The following is a 23,524-nucleotide window of genomic DNA, read 5'->3' on the forward strand; positions in this document are numbered from 1 at the left end:
TCTTTTAAATTCCAGCTGATACAAGCCTAGCCTGTCTAATCTTTTCTCATAAGACAGCCCACCCAATCCAGGTATTGGTCTAGTAAACCTTCTCTGTACTGCCTCCAACACATTTACATCTTTCCTTAAAAAAGGAGACCAATATTGTACTCTCCAGATGTGGTCTCACCAATGCCCTGTATAGATGAAGCATAACCTCCCTACTTTTGTATTCAATTCCCCTCGCGATAAACGATAACATTCTATTAGCTTTCCTAATTACGTGCTGTAGCTGCATACTAACCTTTTGCGATTCATGCACTAGGACACCCAGATCCCTCTGCATCACAGAGCTCTGCAATCTCTCACCATTTAGATAATATGCTTCTTTTTTATTCTTCCTGTCAAAGTGGACAATTTCACACTTTCCCACATTATACTCCATTTGCCCACTCACTTAACCAATCTATATCCCTTTGTAGCCTCCTTATATCCTCTTTACAAGTTACTTTCCTACCTAACTTTGTATCATCAGCAAATTTAGCAACCATACCTTTGGTGCCTTCATCTAAGTCATTTACATAAATTGTAAAATGTTGAGGCCCCAGCACTGATCCCTGTGGCATACCACTCATTACATCTTGACAACCAGAAAATGACCCATTTATGCCTACTTTCTGTTTCCTGTTCGCTGGCCAATCTATCCATGCCAATATGTTACCCCTAAACCATGAACTTTTATTCTCTGCAATAACCTTTGATGTGGCACCTTATCAAGTGCCTTCTGGAAATCTAAGTACAATACATCCACCGGTTCCCCTTTATCCATAGCACATGTAACTTCCTCAAAGAACTCCATTAAATTTGTTAAACATAATTGCCCTTTCATAAAACCATGTTGACTCTGCCTGATTACCTTGATTTTTTCTAAGTGTCCTGCTATAACATCTTTAATAATAGCTTCGAACATTTTCCCTAAGACAGATGTTAAGCTAACTGGCCTGTAGTTTCCTGCTTTCTGTCTCCCTCCCTTTTTGAATAAGGGAGTTACGTTCACTATTTTCCAATCTAACGGAACCTTCCCGGAATCTAGGGAATTTTGGAAAATGAAAACCAACACATCAAATATCTCATTATCCATTTCTTTTAAGACTCTAGGATGAAGTTCAGCAGGACCCGGGGTCTTGTCAGCCCGCAACTCCAACAATTTGCTCAGTACCACTTCCCTGGTGATTGTAATTTTCTTGAGTTCCTCCCTCCCTTCCATTTCCTGATTTACAGCTACTTCTGGGTTGTTACTTGTATCCTCTATAGTGAAGACCGATGCAAAATATCTGTTCGATTCATCTGCCATCTCCTTATTTTCCCTTAATAATTCTCCAGACTCACTTTCTATTGGACCAGCGCTCACTTTGTTAACTCCTTTTTTAAAATATCTATAGAAACTCTTACTATCGGTTTTTATATTTCGAGCCAGCTTTCTCTCGTACTCTGAGTGAAGATCAGAATTCCATCTCTAAATTCTGAGATGACGTCCGGCAGGATAGTTTCATCTGGTGGGTGTCCCCACTGCACCCTCACCACCCCCTGCTGTGGGAGCCCATAAAACCCAGCCACCATATAGGTCGAAACACCCTATTGGCTATGGATGTGGAAAGTGTGTTCATGTGACAGATTGTCAGACTTAATCAGCCTGCAAATCTATTCACTGCTTTATATCATTCTCCAACAGAATTAGAATTAGAACATTACAGCGCAGTACAGGCCCTTCGATCCTCGATGTTGCGCCAACCTGTGAAACCATCTGACCTACACTATTCCATTTTCATCCATATGTCTATCCAATGACCACTTAAATGCCCTTAAAGTTGGTGCGTCTACTACTGTTGCAGGCAGGGCGTTCCACGCCCCTACTACTCTCTGAGTAAAGAAACTACCTCTGACATCTGTCCTATATCTATCACCCCTCAACTTAAAGCTATGTCCCCTCGTGTTTGCCATCACCATCCGAGGAAAAAGACTCTCACTATCCACCCTATCTAACCCTCTGATTATCTTATATGTCTCTATTAAGTCACCTCTCCTCCTCCTTCTCTCCAACGAAAACAACCTCAAGTCCCTCAGCCTTTCCTCATAAGACCTTCCCTCCATACCAGGCAACATCCTAGTAAATCTCCTCTGCACCCTTTCCAAAGCATCCACATCCTTCCTATAATGCGGTGACCAGAACTGCACGCAATACTCCAGGTGCGGTCTCACCAGAGTTTTGTACAGCTGCAGCATGACCTCGTGGCTCCGAAACTCGATCCCCCTACTAATAAAAGCTAACACACCATATGCCTTCTTAACAGCCCTATTAACCTGGGTAGCAACCTTCAGGGATTTAAGCACCTGGACACCAAGATCTCTCTGTTCATCTACACTACCAAGAATCTTCCCATTAGTCCAGTACTCTGCATTCCTATTACTCCTTCCAAAGTGAATCACCTCACACTTTTCCGCATTAAACTCCATTTGCCATCTCTCAGCCCAGCTCTGCAGCCTACCTATGTCCCTCTGTACCCTACGACATCCTTCGTCACTATCCACAACTCCACCGACCTTCGTGTCATACGCAAATTTACTAACCCACCCTTCTACACCCTCTTCCAGGTCATTTATAAAAATGACAAACAGCAGTGGCCCCAAAACAGATCCTTGCGGTACACCACTAGTAACTAAACTCCAGGATGAACATTTGCCATCAACCACCACCCTCTGTCTTCTTTCAGCTAGCCAATTTCTGATCCAAAGCTCTAAATCACCTTCAACGCCATACTTCCATATTTTCTGCAATAGCCTACCGTGGGGAACCTTATCAAACGCCTTACTGAAATCCATATACACCACATCCACTGCTTTACCCCCATCCACCTGTTTGGTCACCTTCTCGAAAAACTCAATAAGGTTTGTGAGGCACGACCTACCCTTCACAAAACCATGCTGACTATCGCTAATGAACTTATTCTTTTCAAGATGATTATAAATCCTGTCTCTTATAACCTTTTCCAACATTTTACCCACAACCAAAGTAAGGCTCACAGGTCTATAATTACCAGGGCTGTCTCTACTCCCCTTCTTGAACAAGGGGACAACATTTGCTATCCTCCAGTCTTCCGGCACTATTCCTGTCGACAATGACGACATAAAGATCAAGGACAAAGGCTCTGCAATCTCCTCCCTAGCTTCCCAGAGAATCCTAGGATAAATCCCATCTGGCCCAGGGGACTTATCTATTTTCACACTTTCCAAAATTGCTAACACCTCCTCCTTGTGAACCTCAATCCCATCTAGCCTAGTAGCCTGAATCTCAGTATTCTCCTCGACAACATTTTCTTTCTCTACTGTAAATACTGACGAAACATATTCATTTAACGCTTCCCCTATCTCCTCTGATTCCTCACACAACTTCCCACTACTATCCTTGATTGGCCCTAATCTAACTCTAGTCATTCTTTTATTCCTGATATACATAAGGAATGCATAAGGAATGACAAGAAGATTACAATGGATCTCTGGTGACAAAGAAAGATTGAACTTGCATTTATAGAGCACCTATCTCAGCCTCAGGTCATCCCAAAGTTCTTCACAGTCAATTCATTACTTTTGAAAAACAAGAACATAAGAACCTAAGAAATGGGAGCAGGTGTAGACCAAATGGCCTGTCGAGCCTGCTGCTCCATTCAATACAATCATCTTTTGCCTCAACTCCACTTTCCTGCCCACTCCCCATAACCCTTGATTCCCCGAAAATTTGTTTATCCCAGCCTTAAATATATACAACAATGGAGCATCCACAACCCTCTGGGGTAGAGAATTCCAAAGATTCACAACCCTTTGAGTGAAGAAATTTCTCCTCATCTCAGTCCTAAATAATCAGCCCCTTATCCTGAGGCTGTGACCCCGTGTTCTAGATTCTTCGGCCAGGGGAAACAACCTCTCAGTGTCTATACTCTCCAGCCCCTTCAGAATCTTATATGTCTCAATGAGATCGCCTCTAATTCTTCTAAACTCCAGATAATATAGGCCCAATTTGCTCAGCCTCTCATCACAGGACAACCCTTTCTTCCAAGGAACCAATCTGGTGAACATTCACTGCACCATCTCCAATGCAAGTATATCCTTCCTTAAATATGGAGACCAAAACTGCACACAGTATTCCAGTTGTGGTTTCACCAAAGCCCTGTAAAATTGTAGCAAGACTTCTTTATTTCTGTACTCCAATCCCCTTGCAATAAAAGCCAACAATCCATTTGCCTTCCTAGTTGCTTGCTTTACCTGCACGCTAACTTTCTGTACAAGTACACTCAAGTCCTTCTGAACATCACCCTTTAGAAGTTTTGTGCCTTTTAAAAAATATTATGCCTTTCTCTTCTTCCTACCAAAGTGAAGTGTAGTCACCAGTGTTATGTAGGCAGATGTGACAATCTTCACACACAAGGTCCCACAACAGCAAATGAGATAATCTGTTACAGATATTGCGTGAGTGATAAATGTTGGCCAGGACAATGGGGAGAACTCCCCTGTTCTTAAAATAGTGCCATGGGGTCTTTTACATCCACCTGAGAGGGCCTCAGTTTAACACCTCACTCCAACATGCAACGCTGAAAGAGTTGACTAGATTATGTGATCAAGTTCTGGAGTAGATCTTCTGACTTCGAGACAAGAGCTTTAAGCTGTAAGACCAGCTGAGCCAAGGCTGACTCCTGGATGGGGACAATTATGTCAGAGAGTGTAGAGGGTGTTAAATACCTTGTAGATATTGTGGTGTCAGTAACTCTTCTTCACATTCACACAGCTCCATGGATCACCACCCCGCCTCGTGATGTGTGCAATGTTACAGGCAACGATATCATCTTTGGCTGTGAGGCCTTGGCATATCCCATGGCTCTGGTGGAATGGAGAAAGAAAGGGAATGATAACTTCCTGCCTGGGGATGATGCGCATATCTCTATCCAGGTAAAGATTCTGTTGCTATAGACAGGGTTGGGAAGTTGGAACATGTTTTTGTGGGAAAAATATGAATAATCTTCGAGCAATTCCTACACTTGTCTAAATGGATGTTAAATTTATTTAAAAGCTGATTAAATTGAGCTCCTGTGAAACACAGGAACATAGAAACAGGAGTAGACCATTCAACACCTTGATCTGTACCTCTACCCCATTTATCCGCCTGTGCTTCATGTTCTTTGATATACTTACCTAATAAAAACTATCAACCAGTTTTGAACTTTTCAATATACACCCAGCACCCACAGACTTTTGGGAAGAGATGTTCTGGATTTCTGCTATCCTTTGTGTGAAAAAGTGCTTCCTGATTTCACTTCTGAACAACTCTAATTTGACGGTTATGTCCTCATTCTGGTTTCCCCCACCAGAGGACATAGTTTCTCTCTATTTATCCTTCTTACTCTTTTTATCATTTTAAAGACTTGTATCATATCACCTCTAAAGATTCTAAACTCAAGGGAATACAAGCCAAATTTTTGCAACCTGTCTTTATAATTAAAGCCTTTAAGTCCTCGTATCATTCTGGTAAATCTGTGTTGTACCCTCTTGAATCCCAATATATCTTTCCTGACATTCGGAGCGCAAGTTGAGTGTGTGGGCTGATTGGGTTGGGTGATAGGAGGCCTTAAGGAGAAAGGAAAATGAACAAACTACGCAGAGAGAGTTCCTCTGTGCACTGCTTGTAACAAAATCCAATTTGCACACAGCAAGATTCCACAAACAGCAATGAGTAAATGACCAAATAATCTGTTTGAATTATATTAATTGAGGGATAATAGTTGGTCAGGACACTGGAAGATGCCTAACACTCCCTGCCCCACACCCAACACCTGATTTTTTTCAAATTGTGTCTTAAGATCTTTTGCATTCACCTTAGAGGGCAGACAGGAATTCGGTTTAACATCATATCTGAAAGACAGCACCTTGCACAGTGCAGCACTCCCTTAGTACAAAGGCAATTTAATACTTGTGGGGGCCTGTAATCTTCATATAGACTGGGACAATGAAATTGGCACAAGTGGTCTAGAAGAGTTTGTAGAATGTTTTCAGGACAGTTTCTTGGAGCAATACATTGTGGAACCAATTAGGGATAAAGCTATCTTAAATCTAGTATTGTGTAATGAAGTAGGGTTAATTAGTAATGTCATGGTAAAAAAATTCACTGGGAAATAATGATCATAATACCATTGAATTCCATGTTAAGTTTGAAAGTGACATACTCCAATCACAAACATGAATCTTAAACAAACCCAATTAGGTATGAGAGGAGAACTGGCTAAGGTAAATTGGGCAAATAGACTAAAACGTATGGCGGTAAATAAACAATGGGAAACATTTAAAGAAACAATTCAAGATGTTCAATAAAAATGCATTCCATTGAAAAACAAAAACTCAGCAAGAAAGACCCATCCGTGGCTCACTCAGGAAGTTAAGTATAGTATTAGATTAAAAAAAGAGGCTTACAATGTTGCAAAAAAGAGTAGCAAGTCTGAGGATTGGGAGTGTTTTAGAAACCAGCAAAGTGCCACCAAAAAGTTGATAAAAAAAGGAAAAAATCGAATATGAGAGTAAACTAGCCAGTAATATAAAAACAGATTGTAAGAGCTTTTATAGGTATATCAAAAGGAAGGGAGTAGCTAAAGTAAACATTGGTCCCCTGGAAGCAGAGACAGGAGAAATTATCATGGGGAATGAGGAAATAGCAGAGGTGTTAAACAACTATTTTGTGTCTGTCTTCACAATAGAAGACACAAGTTCCATACCAGAAATAGATGGTAACCTAGGGGCTAAAAGAGTGAGGAAATTAAGGAAATTCATATCAGCAGAGAAAAAGTATTGGAGAAACTTAATGAACTAAAATCTGACAAATCCCCAGGACCTGATGCCCTACATCCTAGTGTTCTAAAAGAGATAGCTGCAGAGATAGTGGATGCATTAGCTATAACTTTCCAAAATTCCTTAGGTTCAAGAATGGTCCCATCAGATTGGAAGTTGGCAAATGTTACACTGCTTTTCAAAAAATGAGGGAGAGAGAAAACAGGTAACTATAGGCCAGTTAGCCTAACATCAGTCATTGGGAAAATGCTGGGATCTATTATTAAGGAAGTCTTAACAATGCACTTGGAAAAGCATAGTATGATTAGAACAAGTCAACATGGTTTTACTCAAGGAATATTCTGTTTGTCAAATTTATTAGAGTTTTTTGAAGATGTAACTGGTAGGGTAGATGAAGGGAAACCAGTAGATATAGTATACCTGGATTTCCAAAAGGCATTCGATAAGGTGCCACACAAAAGGTTAATAGGCAAAATATGGGTTCGTAGAGTTGTGGATAATATATTAGCATGGATAGAGGATTGGTTAATGATCAGGATGCAAACAGTGGGCATAAACAGGGCATTTCAAGTTGGCAGGCAGTAAATAGTGGAGTGCTGCAAGGATCAGTGCTGGGGCCTCAGCTATTTACACTCTATATTAATGACTTAGATGAAGAGACAGAGAGTAATGTATCTAAGTTTGCTGATGATACAAAGGTCGCTGGAAAGGTAAACTGTGAGGTGGACACAGCAAGACTGAAAAGAGCTATAGACAGGTTAAGTGATTGGGCAACAAGATGGCAGATAGAGTATAATTTAAGGAAGTGTGACATTATGCACTTTAGTCCTAAGAATAGAAAAGCAGAATATTTTTTGAAAGGTGTGAAACTTGTAAGTTGATGTTCAATGAGACTTGGGTGTGCTTGTACAAGGAATGCAGAAAGTTAGCATGCAGGTACCGCAAGCAATTAGGAAGGCAAATGGCATGTTGGCCTTTATTGCAAGGGGATTGGAGTACAGGAATAAAGAAGTCTTTCTACAATTGTATAGGGTTTTGATGAGACCACCTCTGGAGTATTGTGTGCAGTTTTGGTCTCCACATTTAAGACAGGATATACTTGCATTGGAGGCAATACAGCGAATGTTCACTAAATTGGTAAATTGGTCCCTGGGATGAGAGGGTTGTCCTGTGATGAGAGGCTGAGTAAATTGGGCCTATATTCTCTGGAGTTTAGAAGAATGAGAGGCAATCTCATTGAAACATACATAAAGGGGCTGGATCAGGTAGACACTGAGAGATTGTTTCTGCTGGTCAAGATATCTAAAACATGGGGGTACAGTCTCAGGATAAGGGGTTAATCATTTAGGATTGAGATGAGGAGAAATTACTACACTCAAAGGATTGTGAATTTTTGGAATTCTCTACCCCAGAGGGTTGTTAATACTCCATCATTAAATACATTTAAGGCTGAGATAAACAGATTTTTGGTCTCTCAGGGAATCAAGGGATATGGGGAGCAGGTGGCAAAGTGGAGGTGAAGCCTAAGATCATCTATCATCATATTGGATGGCGGAGCAGGTTTGATAGGCTATATGGTCTGCTCCTGCTCCTATTTCTTCTGTTCTTATGTTTTTGGGAGTGCCAGCCTGGATTATGTGCCCAAGTCTCTAGAATGGGTTTTGAACTCATGATCTACTGACTTAAAGTGGAGGGCCAGCACTGAGCCAAGGCTGACACCATAATAAATTGCAACAGCAACAACAACTTGCACGTATATAGCACCTTTAATGTAGTAAAATATTGCAAGGCATTTCACAGGAGCATAAACAGACAAAAATTGGCATTGAACCAAAGAATGAACTATGAGGATGGGTGACCAAAAGCTTGGTCAAAGAGTTAGGTTTTAAGGAGGGTCTTAAAGGAGAGAAGGGTGGAGAAATTTAGGGAAGGAATTCCAAAGCTTATGGCCTAGACAGCAGATGGCACGGTTGTTGAAGTTGGGGTGAAGTGAATGGAAGCTGCACAAGAGGGCAGAGTTGGGGAACACAGAGTTCTCGGGGGAGTTGTAACATGCACTCAGATGGCAGTCAGCTCCATTTTCCACAGAGAGGCAGTAAATATACCTCACGGGCCTTGTGTCACTCTTAACATTATCATAAAAACAATGCCTAAAACATTCTACAGTAATACCTCCTGTCATGTAGAATACACTCACTATAGGAAAATCACAGAGTATCTGGACCACAAACAACAAAGTGTGCATCCAGCCTGGTAAAACCCACAAGACTGAAGAAGGAAGCAGGCAAAGGGAAGAGGTAGTTTAGCAGCCAGTGCAGTGGAAGGCAAATTTCCACACAGGACAACATGTACCACATTCCGTGTTTTCTTTCTTTCTCCAGGCTCGAGGTGGGCCGGAACGATATGGTATCACAGGGTGGCTGCAGATTCAGGGTCTGAAGAAGTCTGATGAGGGAATCTATACCTGTTACACAAGGAACAAATACGGAGAAGCATTCGCATCTGCAAGTTTGAGTGTCTACGATCCTGGTAAGATGGAGAAACGGAATCCAATTCAGTCTAACAAAAGAGTTTTCCAGTTACTAAAGTTTTAAACATCCTTGACAGAATATTTAACTGTCAGATCTAAATCTAGGGTGTCTGCAGATCATTGCTATCCAAATTAGAACTTTAGCACGAACATTAATCACTCCCCCTTGATTCCTGTTTTTTTTCGCCAACTTATTATTCCTTCCTATATCAAAGAATCCTAGAATCTTAGAATACTACAAGTCATATAGAGGCCACTCATACCATCGAGTCTGTGCAAACTCTTTTGAAGAGCAATCTAGTTAGTCCCATCCCTTGGCACTTTCCCCAAATCCCTGCAATTTATTTTTCTTTGAGCGTTTATCCAATTCCTTTTTGAAAGTCACTATTGAATCTGTTTCCAACACCCTATCAGGTAGTGCATTCCAAATCCTAACCACTCACTGCTAAAGAAGTTTATCCTCATGTCACTTCTGGTTCCTATGCCAATCAACTTAAATCTGTGCCCTCTTGTTATTGACCCTTCAGCCATCGGAAACAGTTTCTCTTTATTTACTCAGTCTAAACTCTACGTGATTTTAAATGCCTCTATTAAATCTCCTCCTAACCTCTTTGCTCTAAGGAGAACAACCCCAACTTTTCCATCTATCCACGTAATTGTAATCCCTCATCCCTGGAATCATTCTAATAAATCTCTTCAGTATCCTATGCAAAGCCTTCACATCCTTCCTAAAATGTTGTGCCCACAATTGGACACAATACTCCAGCTGGGGCTGAACAAATGTTCTATATAGGTTTTGCATAACTTGCTGACTTTTGTACTCTATTCCTCTATTATAAAGCCAAAGATCCCATATGAGATAATTTTATTAAGACAAGAAGAGCTCAATTTTGCTGAAAGCCTATCCTGTGGTACTGTATCAAACATCTTTGAAAGTCTATATACACAGCATCAACTGCACTGCCATCATCCATCCTTTCTGTTACCCCATCAAAAACACGATCAAGTTAGTCAAACATGATTTGCCTTAATAAATCCTCACTGGGTTTTCAAAGCTTTCATTTTAATCGCATGCCTGGAATATAAGAACATAGGAACAGAAATAGGCCATTCAGTCCCTCGAGCCCATTTAATTAGATCATGGCTGTTCTGTACCCAAACTCCATGTCACCTTGATACTCTTACCCAATAAAAATCTACCCACCTCAAATTGTCTCAGTATCCAGATCCTTTTGGGGGATAGAGTTCCAAACTTCCATGACCCTTTGTGTGAAAGAGTGCTTCCTGATTTCACTTATTTTCACATCGTGCCCCCTTTTTTCTAGATTTCCACTCCAAGGTCTCCCTAAGTGAGGCACCTTGCCAAATGCTTTCTGAAAGAGAGGGTGTTATTAATACTGTCCAAGCTGCAGGAACACTACTCGTCCAGAGCTGTGTGCACGTGCCCTCCCCAACTAGGCACTCACAGCATAAGGCACCCAACGTCCAAAGGAGCAGATAGAGGTGGGAGGGGAATAGGGGATGCAGCAAAAAAAATTTCCTGGGGGAGAAATATCTGGAAAAAGTTGTAGAATCCAAACAGTTGTTTTCAACAAAGCTGCTTTAGAGGCATTTCTGTGGGAGATACTAGAAGGAAAGGCAGCTCCTTTTGAATCTTGCAGTCTGGAGGGAGGTGGCAGAATCAATGCTGACTCGCCCATATGCCAAACCTGGATCAGATGAGGAAGAAATCTACTGCTCTGAGGAAGATAGCAGAAGCAAGTGCTGCTCACATTGTTTTTAATCCAACAGTGCTGCCTTAAAACAAAGAAAAGAAAGACTTGCATTTCTATAGTGCCTTCACGATCTCTCAACATCCCAAATCGCTTTCCAACCAATGATGTACTTTTGAAGTGTAGTCATTGTTGTAATGTAGGAAAACAGAAGCCAATTTTCACACAATAAACTCCCACAAACAGCAGTGTGATAATGACAAGACAACCTGTTTATTGTGATAAAAACAGGAAACTCTGAAAATACTCAGCAGGTCGGGCAGCATCTGTGGAGAGAGAAGCAGAGTTAACGTTTCAGGTCAGTGACCCTTCATCATGTTCTGATGAAAGGTCACTGACATGAAACGTTAACTCTGTTTCTTTCTCCACAGATGCTGCCCGACCTGCTGAGTATTTCCAGCGTTTCCTGTTTTTATTTCAGATTTCCAGCTTCCGCAGTAGGTTGCTTTTATTTAGTTTTTAGTGATGTTGTTTGAGAAGTATTGGCCAGGACACCAGGGTGAACTCTCTTTCTCTTCTTACAATAGTGCCATGGGTTCCTTTATATCCACCTGAAAGAGCTGATGGCACTTTAGTTTAATGTCTTATTTGAAAGACAGCACCCCTGGCAGGGCAGCACTCTCTCAGCACTGCCATGGGAATCAATCCCACAACCATCTGAGGCAAGAATGCTATGACTATAAGATATCTCAACAGGTCTTCACTACAAGCTTGGTGCAGCGCCACAGAGGAAGAATGCTTAGCACATTAAAAATGTTCATGTATTTTCACCTCACTGTGGCTTCAGTATGCACTGAGAAAAGATGCACTGCAGCAATTCGTCAACGTTACACACGCATCTCCCTCTCCTGCCACCTCTATCACCAAGAAAGATGGGAAAGCAATGTTATCGGAATACCTACAAGTTTTCCTCCATCGCTCAGACCATCCTGACTTGGCTATTTATTGCCAGTTCTTCATTATGATTGACTCAATATCCTGGAATTGCCAATCTCATATCACCACAAGCACTTACACAGTTCAAGCTGGAAGCTCACTATTACCTTCTCACAGAAACTAGGAAATAAGTGCCGGCCTTACCAGCAACACTCACATCTCCAGAACAAAAAAAGGAAAACACATATTTTAAAAGGGCACCCAGCATTGTTGCTGTGGAAATGCAGTTGCCCTATAGCAAGTGACAGCAAACAATTATCCTGCTACACAAGTAGCTGCATGCTACACAGCCTCACATGAGATGTCCACTGTCCTGGGCACTCAGGTGGCCTTTTCTATCTGCTTGCAACTAAAGGGCACACACAACAGAAGATATCAGCCCATCATGTCTGTGCCAGTTCTTTGAAAGAACTATACAATTGGTCCCACTTCTCTGCTTTCATAAACATAGGAAAATAGGAGCAAGAAGGAGGCCATTTAGACCCTGGAGCCTGTTCTGCCCATTCAATGAATTCATGGTTCATCTGTAACCTAACTCATATGCCCACCTTTGCCCCACATCCCTTAATACCTATGGTTAATAAAAATCTATCAGTCTGAAATTTAAAATTAACAACTGACGTAGCATCAACTGCAGTTTGTGGAAGAGAGTTTCAAAATTCTCCCACTCTTTGCACGTAGAACTATTTCCTAACTGGCTTCTCTAATTTTCAGGTTATGCTCCGGTCATAAATTCTCCAACCACCGGAAATATTTTCTCTTTATCTAACATATCAGTTCCCCTTAGTATCTTGAAAACTTTGCTCAAATCATCCCTCAACCTTCCAAATTCCAGAGAATACAACCCTAGGAACATAGGACCTAGGAGCAGGAGTAGGCCATTCAGCACTTCGAGCTTGCTCCACCATTTGGTAAGATCATGGCTGATCTGATTGTTGCCTCAACTCCACTTTTCTGTCTGCCCCCCATAACCCTTGGTTCCTTTGTCTATCAAAAATCTATCTTACTCAGCCATGAATAAATTCAATGACCCAGCCTCCACTGCTTTCTGTGGAAGAGAATTCCACAGACTCACGACCCTCTGAGAGAAAAAAATTCTCCTCATCTCCATCTTAAAAGGGAGACCTCATTCTTAAACTGTGTCCCCTAGTTCTCGTCTCCCCCACAAGAGGAAACAACCTCCTGCTATCCAATCTATCAAGTGTCCTAAGGATCTTATATGTTTCAATAAGATCACCTCTCATTCTTCTAAACTCCAATGTGTATAGGCCCAATCTGTTCAACTTTTCTTCATAAGATAAGCCCTTCATCCCTGGAATTAGTCGAGTGAACCTACTTTGAACTGCTTCTCATGCCATTATATCCTTTTACAAATAAGAAGACCAAAAATGTACACAGTACTCTAGATGTGGTCTCACCAAGGCCCTGTACAGCTGCAGTAAAACCTCCCGACATTTGTACTCAATTCCCCTTGCAATAAAGTTGGTATAATTTCTCCTCATAATTTAACTCTTAGAGTTCAGGTATCATTCTGGTAAATCTACACTGCACTCTCTCCAAGACTAATATATCCTTCTTAATGTGTGGTGCTCAGAACTGTTCACAGTACTCCAGGCATGGTCTAACTAGGGATTTGTATAGCTGAAGCATAACCTCTACCTACTTACTCTTTCTGCATAGCCCTGCAAATTTATCCTTTTCCATTATATATCAATACCTTTTGAAAGTTGTTATAGAATCTGCTTCCATCAGTCTGAAATTTAAAATTAACAGTCTGCTTCCATCACCCCCTCAAGCCATGCACTTTAAATTGTAACAACTCTTTGCATAAAAAAAATTCTCCTCATCTCCCCTCTGGTTCTTTTGCCAATTATCTTAAATCTCAGTCATCTGGTTACCAATCCCTTCTAGTGGAAACAGTTTCTCCTTATTTACTCTATCAAAGCCCTTCATAATTTTGAACATCAGTATTAAATCTATGCTTAGCCTTCTCTGCTCTAAGGAGAACAACCCCAGCTTCTCTAGTTTGTCCAGGTAATTAAAGTCCCTCACCATTCTACTAAATATCCACTACATTCTCAAGATGGTTGGCTATCCATCAGAATAGCAATGACTTAGGAACATAGGAAGAAACATAGGAACAGCTGTAAGCCAGTTAGCCCCTTGATTCTATTCCGCCATTCTATTAGATCATGGCTAATCTGAATCTTAATTCCATCTATCCATCTCGGTTTTGTAACCCTTAATACCTATACCTAACAAAAATTTTATCAATCTCAGTTTTGAAGTTTTCAATTGACCCCCAGCCTCAACAGCTTTTTTGGGAGAGTTCCAGATTTCCACCAGCCTTCTATGTGAAGAAGTGCTTTCTGACCTCACCCTCAATGACCTAGCTCTAATTTTGAGATTATGTCCATTTGTTTGGACTCTCCCACCACAGAGGACATAGCTTCTCTCTATTTCCCCTATCAAATCCTTTAATCATCTTAAATACTTCAATTAGATCACCCCTTACACTTCTATGCTTAAGGGAATACAAGCATTGTCTATGCAACCTGTCGTCATAATTTAATCCTTTTAGCCCCCAGTATTGTTCTGGTGAATCTGTGCTGCACCCACTCCAGGGCTAATATATCCTTCCTGAGCTGTGATGCCCAGAACTGAATGCATTCTTAGACAGGTCATAATATTAAATTAGGTGCCTCCTCTCAAGAGTTCTTATGTGGCTCTATTGCTCCAACATGCAAGAGTCAAATGGGCAGCTGATGTCAGAATTTGTTTTGTCTTTGTCCGTGCACTTTCAGCATACTGTCTCTCAAAGTGACATCTAGACTGGCTATTAAAGTTCTGCTGCCTAATTGTTTGATTCATATTGATCTCCACTTCTTCAGGTTCCTTTTCAATTAGACCTTACACAGAATTTACAGCACAGAGACAGGCCCTTTGGCCCAACAGGTCTGTGCCAATATTTATGATCCTTACCAGCCTCCTCTCTCTCTACAGCACTAACTCTATCAGTATATGTTTCTATTCCTTTCTCCCTCATATACATATTTAGCTTCTCCTTAAATGCATCTATACTTTTTGCCTCAACTACTCCATGTGGTAGCAAGCTCTGTATTCTCACCATTCTGTGAGTGAAGTTTTTCCTGAATTCCTTATTGAATTTATTAGTGACTTTCATATATATGACCCCATGGTTTTGGACTCCCCCCAGAAGTGAACTGACCGCCATGGATTGAGTACTTCTTTAATCTTGGGCAGCCAGCCATCAGACATCCTTGAGAACTGGCTAAACTCTGGTGATAATTTAGTGTGGAAGTTTTGTTCTACATTGTGTCAGCTTGCTTGAGTTGGTCGCACTCTGACTTCTGAGCCCAAAGGTCATGGGTTCAGGTCCCACTACTAACTCAAGCACATTCCAAATGTTATAAATGCTGGACTTTGTAGCACGATTATGTTTAAAAAATTGTGATTTTTAAAAGTTCAAGATGGAGTCCGGGTGGTCAGATGACCTCACCTACGCTCTGCAAAAGGACAAAACAGAGATATTGGTTACCAGGACAACAGCAAACAGAGATCAAAGAATTTCTTTTGAAAAGCAGAGACTGCAGGACTAATACCTGAAGAACAATGGATTTTGCCCTCCCAGATTTTCGGGTTGTAAACAAGATGTCAGTAATTCCACAGATGTAAATATACCAGGCAGCAGTTAAACCTGGGAACAATAGAGGGCCCAAGTGGCTCTATGAAACCAGACTTCTGGACTCTGCATATTGGAATAGAACAATAAACTATTGACTTTTGAGTCCAGATAAATTTAACAGACTTTTTGAAGGCAGATAGGCTGTAAGAAGGGAACCCAGTGGTTGCAGCCTCACTACAGGCTGTGAGAAAGAAAGTTAATCAGCAGTGGCAGCTCGAGAGAGGGAGAGAGAGAGAGAGGGAGGGAACACCTGCTCTCAGAAACTCGATACAGCAAAAGGTTGCAAAGCCTTGAACCTGTTTTGAAAGTTGAAGCTCGCAGGAAACACATTATTCACAGACATCCAGATTGGAAGTGCTTGGAGACGTGAGCAAAGAGGACATTGATTTTTTTGAAAAGGACTGAGAAATCCAACTCATTTCTACTGGGAAGAGCTTGGGACTTTTAACCGCAAAGGATTAACGTATAAGTGTGATGTGAAGAATAGGTAAAGAAAATGCCTTCCTTTGTAATTTGGAGTCTCAGCTACTTACAAAATATTATTTAGTTAACTTGGGATTTCTTTTAGCTTAGTTGTTATAATAAAAGTCTTAAAACATGAAATTTTGTGTAATTCTTGAAAGTGTTCTGAGGGTTCATATCTCATATTTTTCACTATATATTTTTTTTTAACAATTTCACTGAAGTCGTAGCACCAGGCTGACACTTCAGTGCAGTACTGGGGAGTGCTACTTTGTCACAGGTGCTGTCATTTATCAAATTGAGGTCCCATCTCCCATCAGGTCTGTGAAGGCATTCATTCACTGGAGGTTTGGAGGATCTTGCTGTGCAGAACTTGGTTGCCACATTAACAACAGTGACGGCTCTGCAGGAGGTAGATATTTAACTTGTCACCTGGGTATAAGATTCGAATTGCAAATTAGCTTCCTTTAATAATAATCTTCCAAAATGGAAAGCAAAATTGAGCGGTTTCAACAGGCATCTGATCAACGTCATCAGCTTTACACTTTGGCGGCAAGTTGAAAAACCACATCCAGAGTATCTTTAAAGTACTTTCGGAACATCCTGAAGAGTTTAAACATCATGGTCTCGATCTTAACTCCCCAAGCTTGGAGTGAGAACTTACCCAATCCTTACCCAAGCCTGCAGAGGCCCAGCAAGGTGTGCTTTTATCAATTGTTATTAGTTTCCATGTGGTCCAGGAAGGACAGGAGAATTCCTTTGAGCCCCACAAGGAAACCTTGGGTGTCCTCTGCCCCAAACCTCTCCTACAGCCCCCTGATGAGATTCCCCTCCCTGAGACTTATTTGACTGTCTGCTGCCACGTGAATTCCCATTCCCTCCCACTGGTCAAGTAGTGAAATCCCACTGGGCCTTGGCATTGAGTCTATCACTCTCCCCAGCCCCTCACAAGCACTGATCCCAGCTCGGGTTAATATCGGGGCCTACATAAATGCAGTTTCTTTCTTCATAGTCTCATATGGGTTTAATCTATATGTGATTTTACCTACAGATTCACCATTAGCAGCAGAAATGAGTTTGCATAGCAAAGGTAGAAAATATAACACAGGCGAAGAGGAGGATGAGGAGGATTATGATGATGAAGATGATGATGATGAGATCTCTGGTGACTACGAATACTGAAAAACATGAACATCCCTTGAAAATGTGCCTTGCAGAATGGCGGTGGAGCATAATTATATAACCATTTAACCATTTGACAATAACATGTGGCCTATGAGTAAAGCTTTGAGCTGTATATAGTTAAAACACTGTCATTCAAAAGTACCTGGAAATCAGTAGAACATTTCACTATCTGCATTGTTGTACAATACATAACAATTTTAAAATGTTCCACTGATAGTCCTTAGTAATGTGCTGTACTTTACCTTCCCTCTGGATTGTACATAATGTTGTTGTAAACTTTCCTGTAATTCTATAATGTCTATATAGTTCAATCGGTGCAAACCTTCACAATTAATGTAAGATTAATGAATCGGCACCATCATCTGTGGCAACCTAAGTGCTAAAGGAAAGATAGAATGACAAGAAGGCTTTTAGGCCTTCAACCCAGCTTCTTCCACACTCCATATATACTTTCATGGACTCTACCCACCCACTAATCTCCTTCCACTGTCCATGTACATTCTACCTTATCACAACCTCTACTCACACATTTAATCTCCTCCCACAACCCAAAGGCACGCTATTCTATCATGGACTCTACTCATCAATTTAATCTCCTAACATAGTTCACATACATTCTACCCTATCTCAGGTCCTAACCCACAGTCCATGGACACTCGACCCTATCATAGACTCATTTAATATCCTTCTACAGTTCAGTTCATGTACATTCTACCCTATCTCGACTCTACCCACTCGTTTAATCTCCTCCCACAGTCCATGTACACTCTTCCCATCATGGTCTCTACACCCAAACATTCAACCTTCTGAAGGACAGCCCTTGATCTTTGAGGGTAGTGAAGCAAAACTCCAGAACATTTAGAATTCTCGCATGTTCACCATTCAATCTTGGCCTGCTGCCCACCAGACAACTTTGTTTTCCTCCACTCCTCTGACAAATCAGGAACCCTCCACAACCTCTGAGATATTTGATGACTGATTTTGACTGATAAGGCTGATTTTAGCTCTTGGTGGTGACAGAAAACAGACAAGGGTGAATCAGCCGCCTGTCATACATCCTGCTGGATTTCCCATTTCACTGAGGTCACATAAAACACATCAATTACACATTCTTTTATGAATGCTCACAGTTCTTTCTTCAAATAATTCTATACTGTCAAATTGAGCAATTGCTTCTCTGGGGTGATATGTTATTGGTCTGTACTGATGACACTGCATATGAAACATTCAAGAACAAAGAACTTGGGTCCGAGTAGATAGTGTGAGCAAGTGCCACCCCAGTAAACTATCCAAAGATCATTCCAAGTTTTGATTGCTCTGTGTGACGAACTTCCTGACACGAGTCCCAAATTTATCTTCCTTTGCCCTACTATGATGGTTTAGCTTGAAGTATGTTCTCAATTTACTGACTCTACTGACTCAAAGGGATCCCTTCTTTATCAGCACTTTCGTCCACTACCCACAGGGTTTGAACATCTCCCTTGTTTCTCAGTATCCAAAACTAGATACAGTACTCCAGAGACCTGTACACTCAACGTTCCTTCCTCAGCTATCATCACCAATTATAGATTAGCTGGTCATTCATCTTCTTTGATGCTTGTGGGACATTGCTGTGTGCAAATTGGCTGCTGCAATCGTGACTACAGTTCAAAAGATAATTAAATGACTATGAAGAGCTTTAGGATGTTCAGGAGGATAATGCACAATGCAAATGGGAATTTCTTTCTTTCTCTCCCATTCTTTCTTTATTTTGACCTGCTGGAACTTACACTATGCTGTTTCCACTATATAACCCAATATTCAGTTTGTTCTATAAAATGGTTCAACTCTTTGTCAAGTGGAGCATTATCAAAACCCTTCAAAATGTTCACCAATATAATGCCATGTGATAGTTCCACTCTTATGTTGACATTGTAAAGAGAAATAAATCATACAGGGTGAAGCCTTAGTGTATTTCCACACTCACGCTGTTGTTATGAACAAGGCGGGAGGAGTGCACTGTTTATATTAGTTCCGCATCTCCACAAGTCACAACATATATTTAAATTTTCCCACTTACCGATACAGTCAATCATATACTCTATTAAAATACACTAACCAGGTTTCTTTAATGAACAACAAAATTATCAGTTTATTGTAAAACAAGTTGCAACCAGTAATAAAGTAAAGCATAAACACACAGATTGAAATTTTAAAGTTCCCTTTTTACCTTAGCTGCTCATACACACACACATGCACACACACATACACTGGTTAACCAGAAAAATAAAATGGATTTTTGTTTAGAGTTCTGTTACAGACAAAAAAAAACACGGGATGAATACTTGCTCATTCTTGAAGAAAACAGCAGATGAAATATAAAAGCAAAATACTGCAGATGCTGGAAATCTGAAATAAAAACAAGAAATGCTGGAAATACTCAGCAGGGCTGGCAACATCTGTGGAGAGAGAAGCAGAGTTAACATTTCAGGTCAATGGCCCTTCATCAGATGAGATATATTGTGTTCCAAAAGTGGCATACAGTATGGCCTCCAAGTACATGTAGATGGGTCACTGGGATCTTTTAGGTGTGTTGAGAATTAATTTAGCAGGCTTTTTTTCAAAGTCAGGAGACGAGATCAGTTGACACAGTGGATTTCGCAGGGTCTTTTAGAGAGGTGCTGGAAAGCTGAGCTTGGTTGTGGTCTTCTCTCCTTCCCTGGGAATTCTCTTCTCTTCTGGGAAGTTCTCTTCCATTTTCTGCAGGCTTTTTAAAGTGATGGAACAGGCTGGGCTGAGCAGACGTTCTATCCTTTAGTTTTTAAAAAAAACTCCAACCCCTTTTGAACAGTTCATTCCCAACTCCAAACGATTCAAAAGTGCAGCCAGAAACAGGAAGTCCACCTCCTGACCTGTCACTTCTCTGCACACATCTTCCCCAATTACCGGGGTTTCTGTTCTATTTTTAACTTGAGTCATGTGACAACCAGTAAATGTTGTTGCCAAACAAGTTCTTTCAGTGTCCTCTTCAAAAAATATTTTAAACAAAAAACAGAAGCACTTTCATAACACTGTATACATTTTGTGGTGCCCTTTTCCACAATTTGTTTACCAATAGCATGCTGCACTTTAATATATTCATCTGGACATCATCTTCTTCTAGGGGCTGTCGACAAAATTACTCATGTATCAGCAACCTCTGCAGTTTGATACACTGAAATGCCAAGAGAATGATAAGCTTATAGAAAATCTTAATAAGACCTCAGTTGGAGTATTGCAAGCCATATTGGACTTCACACTGTAGGGAAACTATTCAGTAGGATGCTGGCTGATGGGAGGAAATACAAATATGAAAAAAGCCTTGAAATATTTGTTTTTTTATCATTCAAACAATGTAGATGACAGGGTGATATACTAGAAGTGTTTAAAAATATTGAAGGTTGGGATTGGGTAGGAAGAAGCTGTCTGTTTCTAGGGTAGTTGAAGGCTTAAGAACGAGGAACCCTTGATACAAGATTAAATGCAAAAGCTTTAGAACAGAGGGCAAAAGAAGTTTCTTTACAGAGTTGTGAGGCTGTCATATTCAGTTCCAGCATTAGTGGTTGAGGCAAAAACTATATCAACATTCCAGATTAGATTGGATAGATGGATGAAGGAAAAGGGATCTGGGAACAGGGTGGTTAAATGCGATCCAAACAATGTAGCACATGTGAAGGGCAATGACCAACATGGACTGGTTGGACCGAATGGCCTGTTTCCATGTTATAACTTCTAGGTATTTCTGTGTATGCCTGAAATACCGATGTGGACTTTTTTTGGCTACTTCACCACTTGGCCGGGGTAAGAGTCTGCCTCAGGAGTCAGTATTTGGTCTATGAATCAGCAATTGTTTCAAAGTTGCTTCCATCTCGAAAACAGATAGAAGCTGAAATTCCATGAAGATTCTCCTGGCCTCCCACCATAATATTCCAACTGGAGACTGGTGAAGCTTTCAGGGAATTTCAGGAAGGAGAGCAGAAGAAAAGAAGTGGATGGTGTTTCACATCTAAATGGGTAGAACAAAAAAACCTAGTAAAAATAAAGTTAAACTAGAAAAGAGCAGATAAATAATACTGAACAGATGGTAAAAAGGTATCAAGGGGTCAAGTGTATACTTTTTAAAATTTAATAATGTGGTCTACTCTAGTGATTTAAGGTTAGGTTACAGTAATAAAGCTATTGCTGATGTTTGAGAATAGTTTTAAATGTATGCCGGTGTTTGAGTTTGTGTCAGTACATGAATGGAAACCAAACAAAAGCAGTTGGACGAAGGAGGAAGAACTAATCTAATCTAACAGTTAATACCTGGTAATGTCATTTGGATTGAAACATAGGCCAGGATTTCACGCTGGACGGATGGGAGCTGGCCAGCGACTGAAAAGTCAGTGGCGAACCCGCTTCCGTCTCGCCTGGGGGTCCGAACTGCATTTTGTGGGTCCCTGGGCTTTAATTGTTCCAAGGCAGGACTTCCACCCGCTTGAGGGAGGAAGTCCTCCCTCAATGAGCTGCCGACCAATCAGTGGACCAGCAGCTCTTAGTCCTGCCGGGAACGGTGGCCACTGCTGGGACTGCAGCCCAGCCGACTGCAGAGGAAGACATGGATCTGGGAGTCCATGTACGTTTTGGTTGCCTCGCCGAGGATAATCGGTCAGGCCCCGGTGAGGCAAGAGTGGTCGTTTGGGGGGGAGGGTCAGCGTGTTGGGTCTTGGGAGTGGGCCCTCCATCGGGCCCCTGTGCCCGATAAGCACGCCCCCCCCCCCCCCCCCCCACCGCACCCCCGAGCTTTCTTATCCCTGGCAGCTAATCCCGGCTCCAGGACGCCAACTTGCCACACATAAAATCTGTGTGGAGGTGGGAAAAGTGGCCACTTAAGGGCCTTGATTGGCCTGGGGCGAACGTGCTGTTTTTCACCACCACCCCCCCACCCTACGTAAAGGGGGACAGAGGCAGGAGCAGGTCGGGAAAGCCTCCCGGAGCTGCTCGCTCCATTTTATGCCACCTCCCCGCCACCATCCGGCTCATTGGGGTGGCGTAAAATTCCGACCATAGAATCTAAATTCTTCAGGAGGCAATGCAGAACAATTGAACCACAAGTACTCCCCCCTTTCCTCATTTACAATAAAATGTGGCAGATTAAAAACTATTTCTAATGAACAAACACGAAAATGACTCTCAGTAAATTGTGTTGGCTGTAGTAATTCATGCAGTTGGCACTGTCTTCTGAACCATCAGGGTGCTCATAGGCCAGAGTCTGCTGCTCCACGGACTGTGTCAAACTGTGACCTTCCTGCGCAGATACAAAACAAGTTCTGACAATAGGTCACTGACCTGAAATGTTAATTCTGTTTCTCACACCACACCTGCTGAGTATTTCCAACATTTTCTGTTTTTATTACCTTCCAGATATGTAATGCTGAAATTTAGGAGAAAACCGCAAATCGCAGCGGCACGCTCTGATCTCAGCGGTCTTCAGGCGCAGATGTGCTGTCGCTGAGCTCCCACGATATTTCGCATGGGGGCTCATTTAAATGGAGAGGGCAGATGACGTAGAGGGGGCGGCTGCACCCGGCATCTCTGCGCAGGTGCTGGCGCCATTTTTAAAGGACCTCAAGCCTTCAGGGAAAGTTAAATGTTTAAAGATCCCGCCACACAAATATTAGAAATAAAATTTTATTCAAACTTTGCATCCCCTCTCCCATGACCACCGACCCCACACCCCCCCCAAATGAGTTCTCAATAAATAAAACACCACCGGAAAACCAAATTTTTAAATGACGAACTTTAACCCCCCACTTTCAGAACATTTGACTCTCAGCCCCTTCCCACCATCCCTACAACCAATCGCAGCGGTCTACCCCACTCCCACACCCCTCCCGACCTGAAGATTTCACTGCTCCCCCTTCGCCACCAGTGTCACGCCTCGGAACTCCGAACGGAATTCTGGCTGGCGGCCGGAATACCAGGGTGGGACGGCCGCCAAGACAAGGTTGGTTCATCTGAATGTTTTTAACATAATTTTCATATTGAAATGAAGGCCTCACTGCCACGACA

The 23,524-nt window shown here is 41.6% G+C and overlaps 1 protein-coding gene across 2 annotated transcripts in view; it reads left to right on the forward strand.

Annotated features, from left to right (window-relative positions):
- The window catches only part of LOC137375549 (kazal-type serine protease inhibitor domain-containing protein 1-like), a 42,845-nt gene extending 23,211 nt beyond the window's left edge, over nucleotides 1–19,634 (forward strand). For both annotated transcript variants that reach the window (XM_068042894.1, XM_068042892.1), the window contains exons 3-5: nucleotides 4,817–4,977; nucleotides 9,246–9,393; nucleotides 17,322–19,634. In XM_068042894.1, the coding sequence (XP_067898995.1) occupies nucleotides 4,817–4,977; nucleotides 9,246–9,393; nucleotides 17,322–17,452 (440 nt within the window). In that variant the 3' untranslated portion in view covers nucleotides 17,453–19,634. The remainder of the gene's footprint in view (nucleotides 1–4,816; nucleotides 4,978–9,245; nucleotides 9,394–17,321) is intronic.
- Nucleotides 19,635–23,524: the final 3,890 nt, after the last annotated feature.

Source organism: Heterodontus francisci, chromosome 12 (genome assembly GCF_036365525.1).
Source record: "Heterodontus francisci isolate sHetFra1 chromosome 12, sHetFra1.hap1, whole genome shotgun sequence".
Classification (NCBI taxonomy): Eukaryota; Metazoa; Chordata; class Chondrichthyes; order Heterodontiformes; family Heterodontidae; genus Heterodontus; species Heterodontus francisci.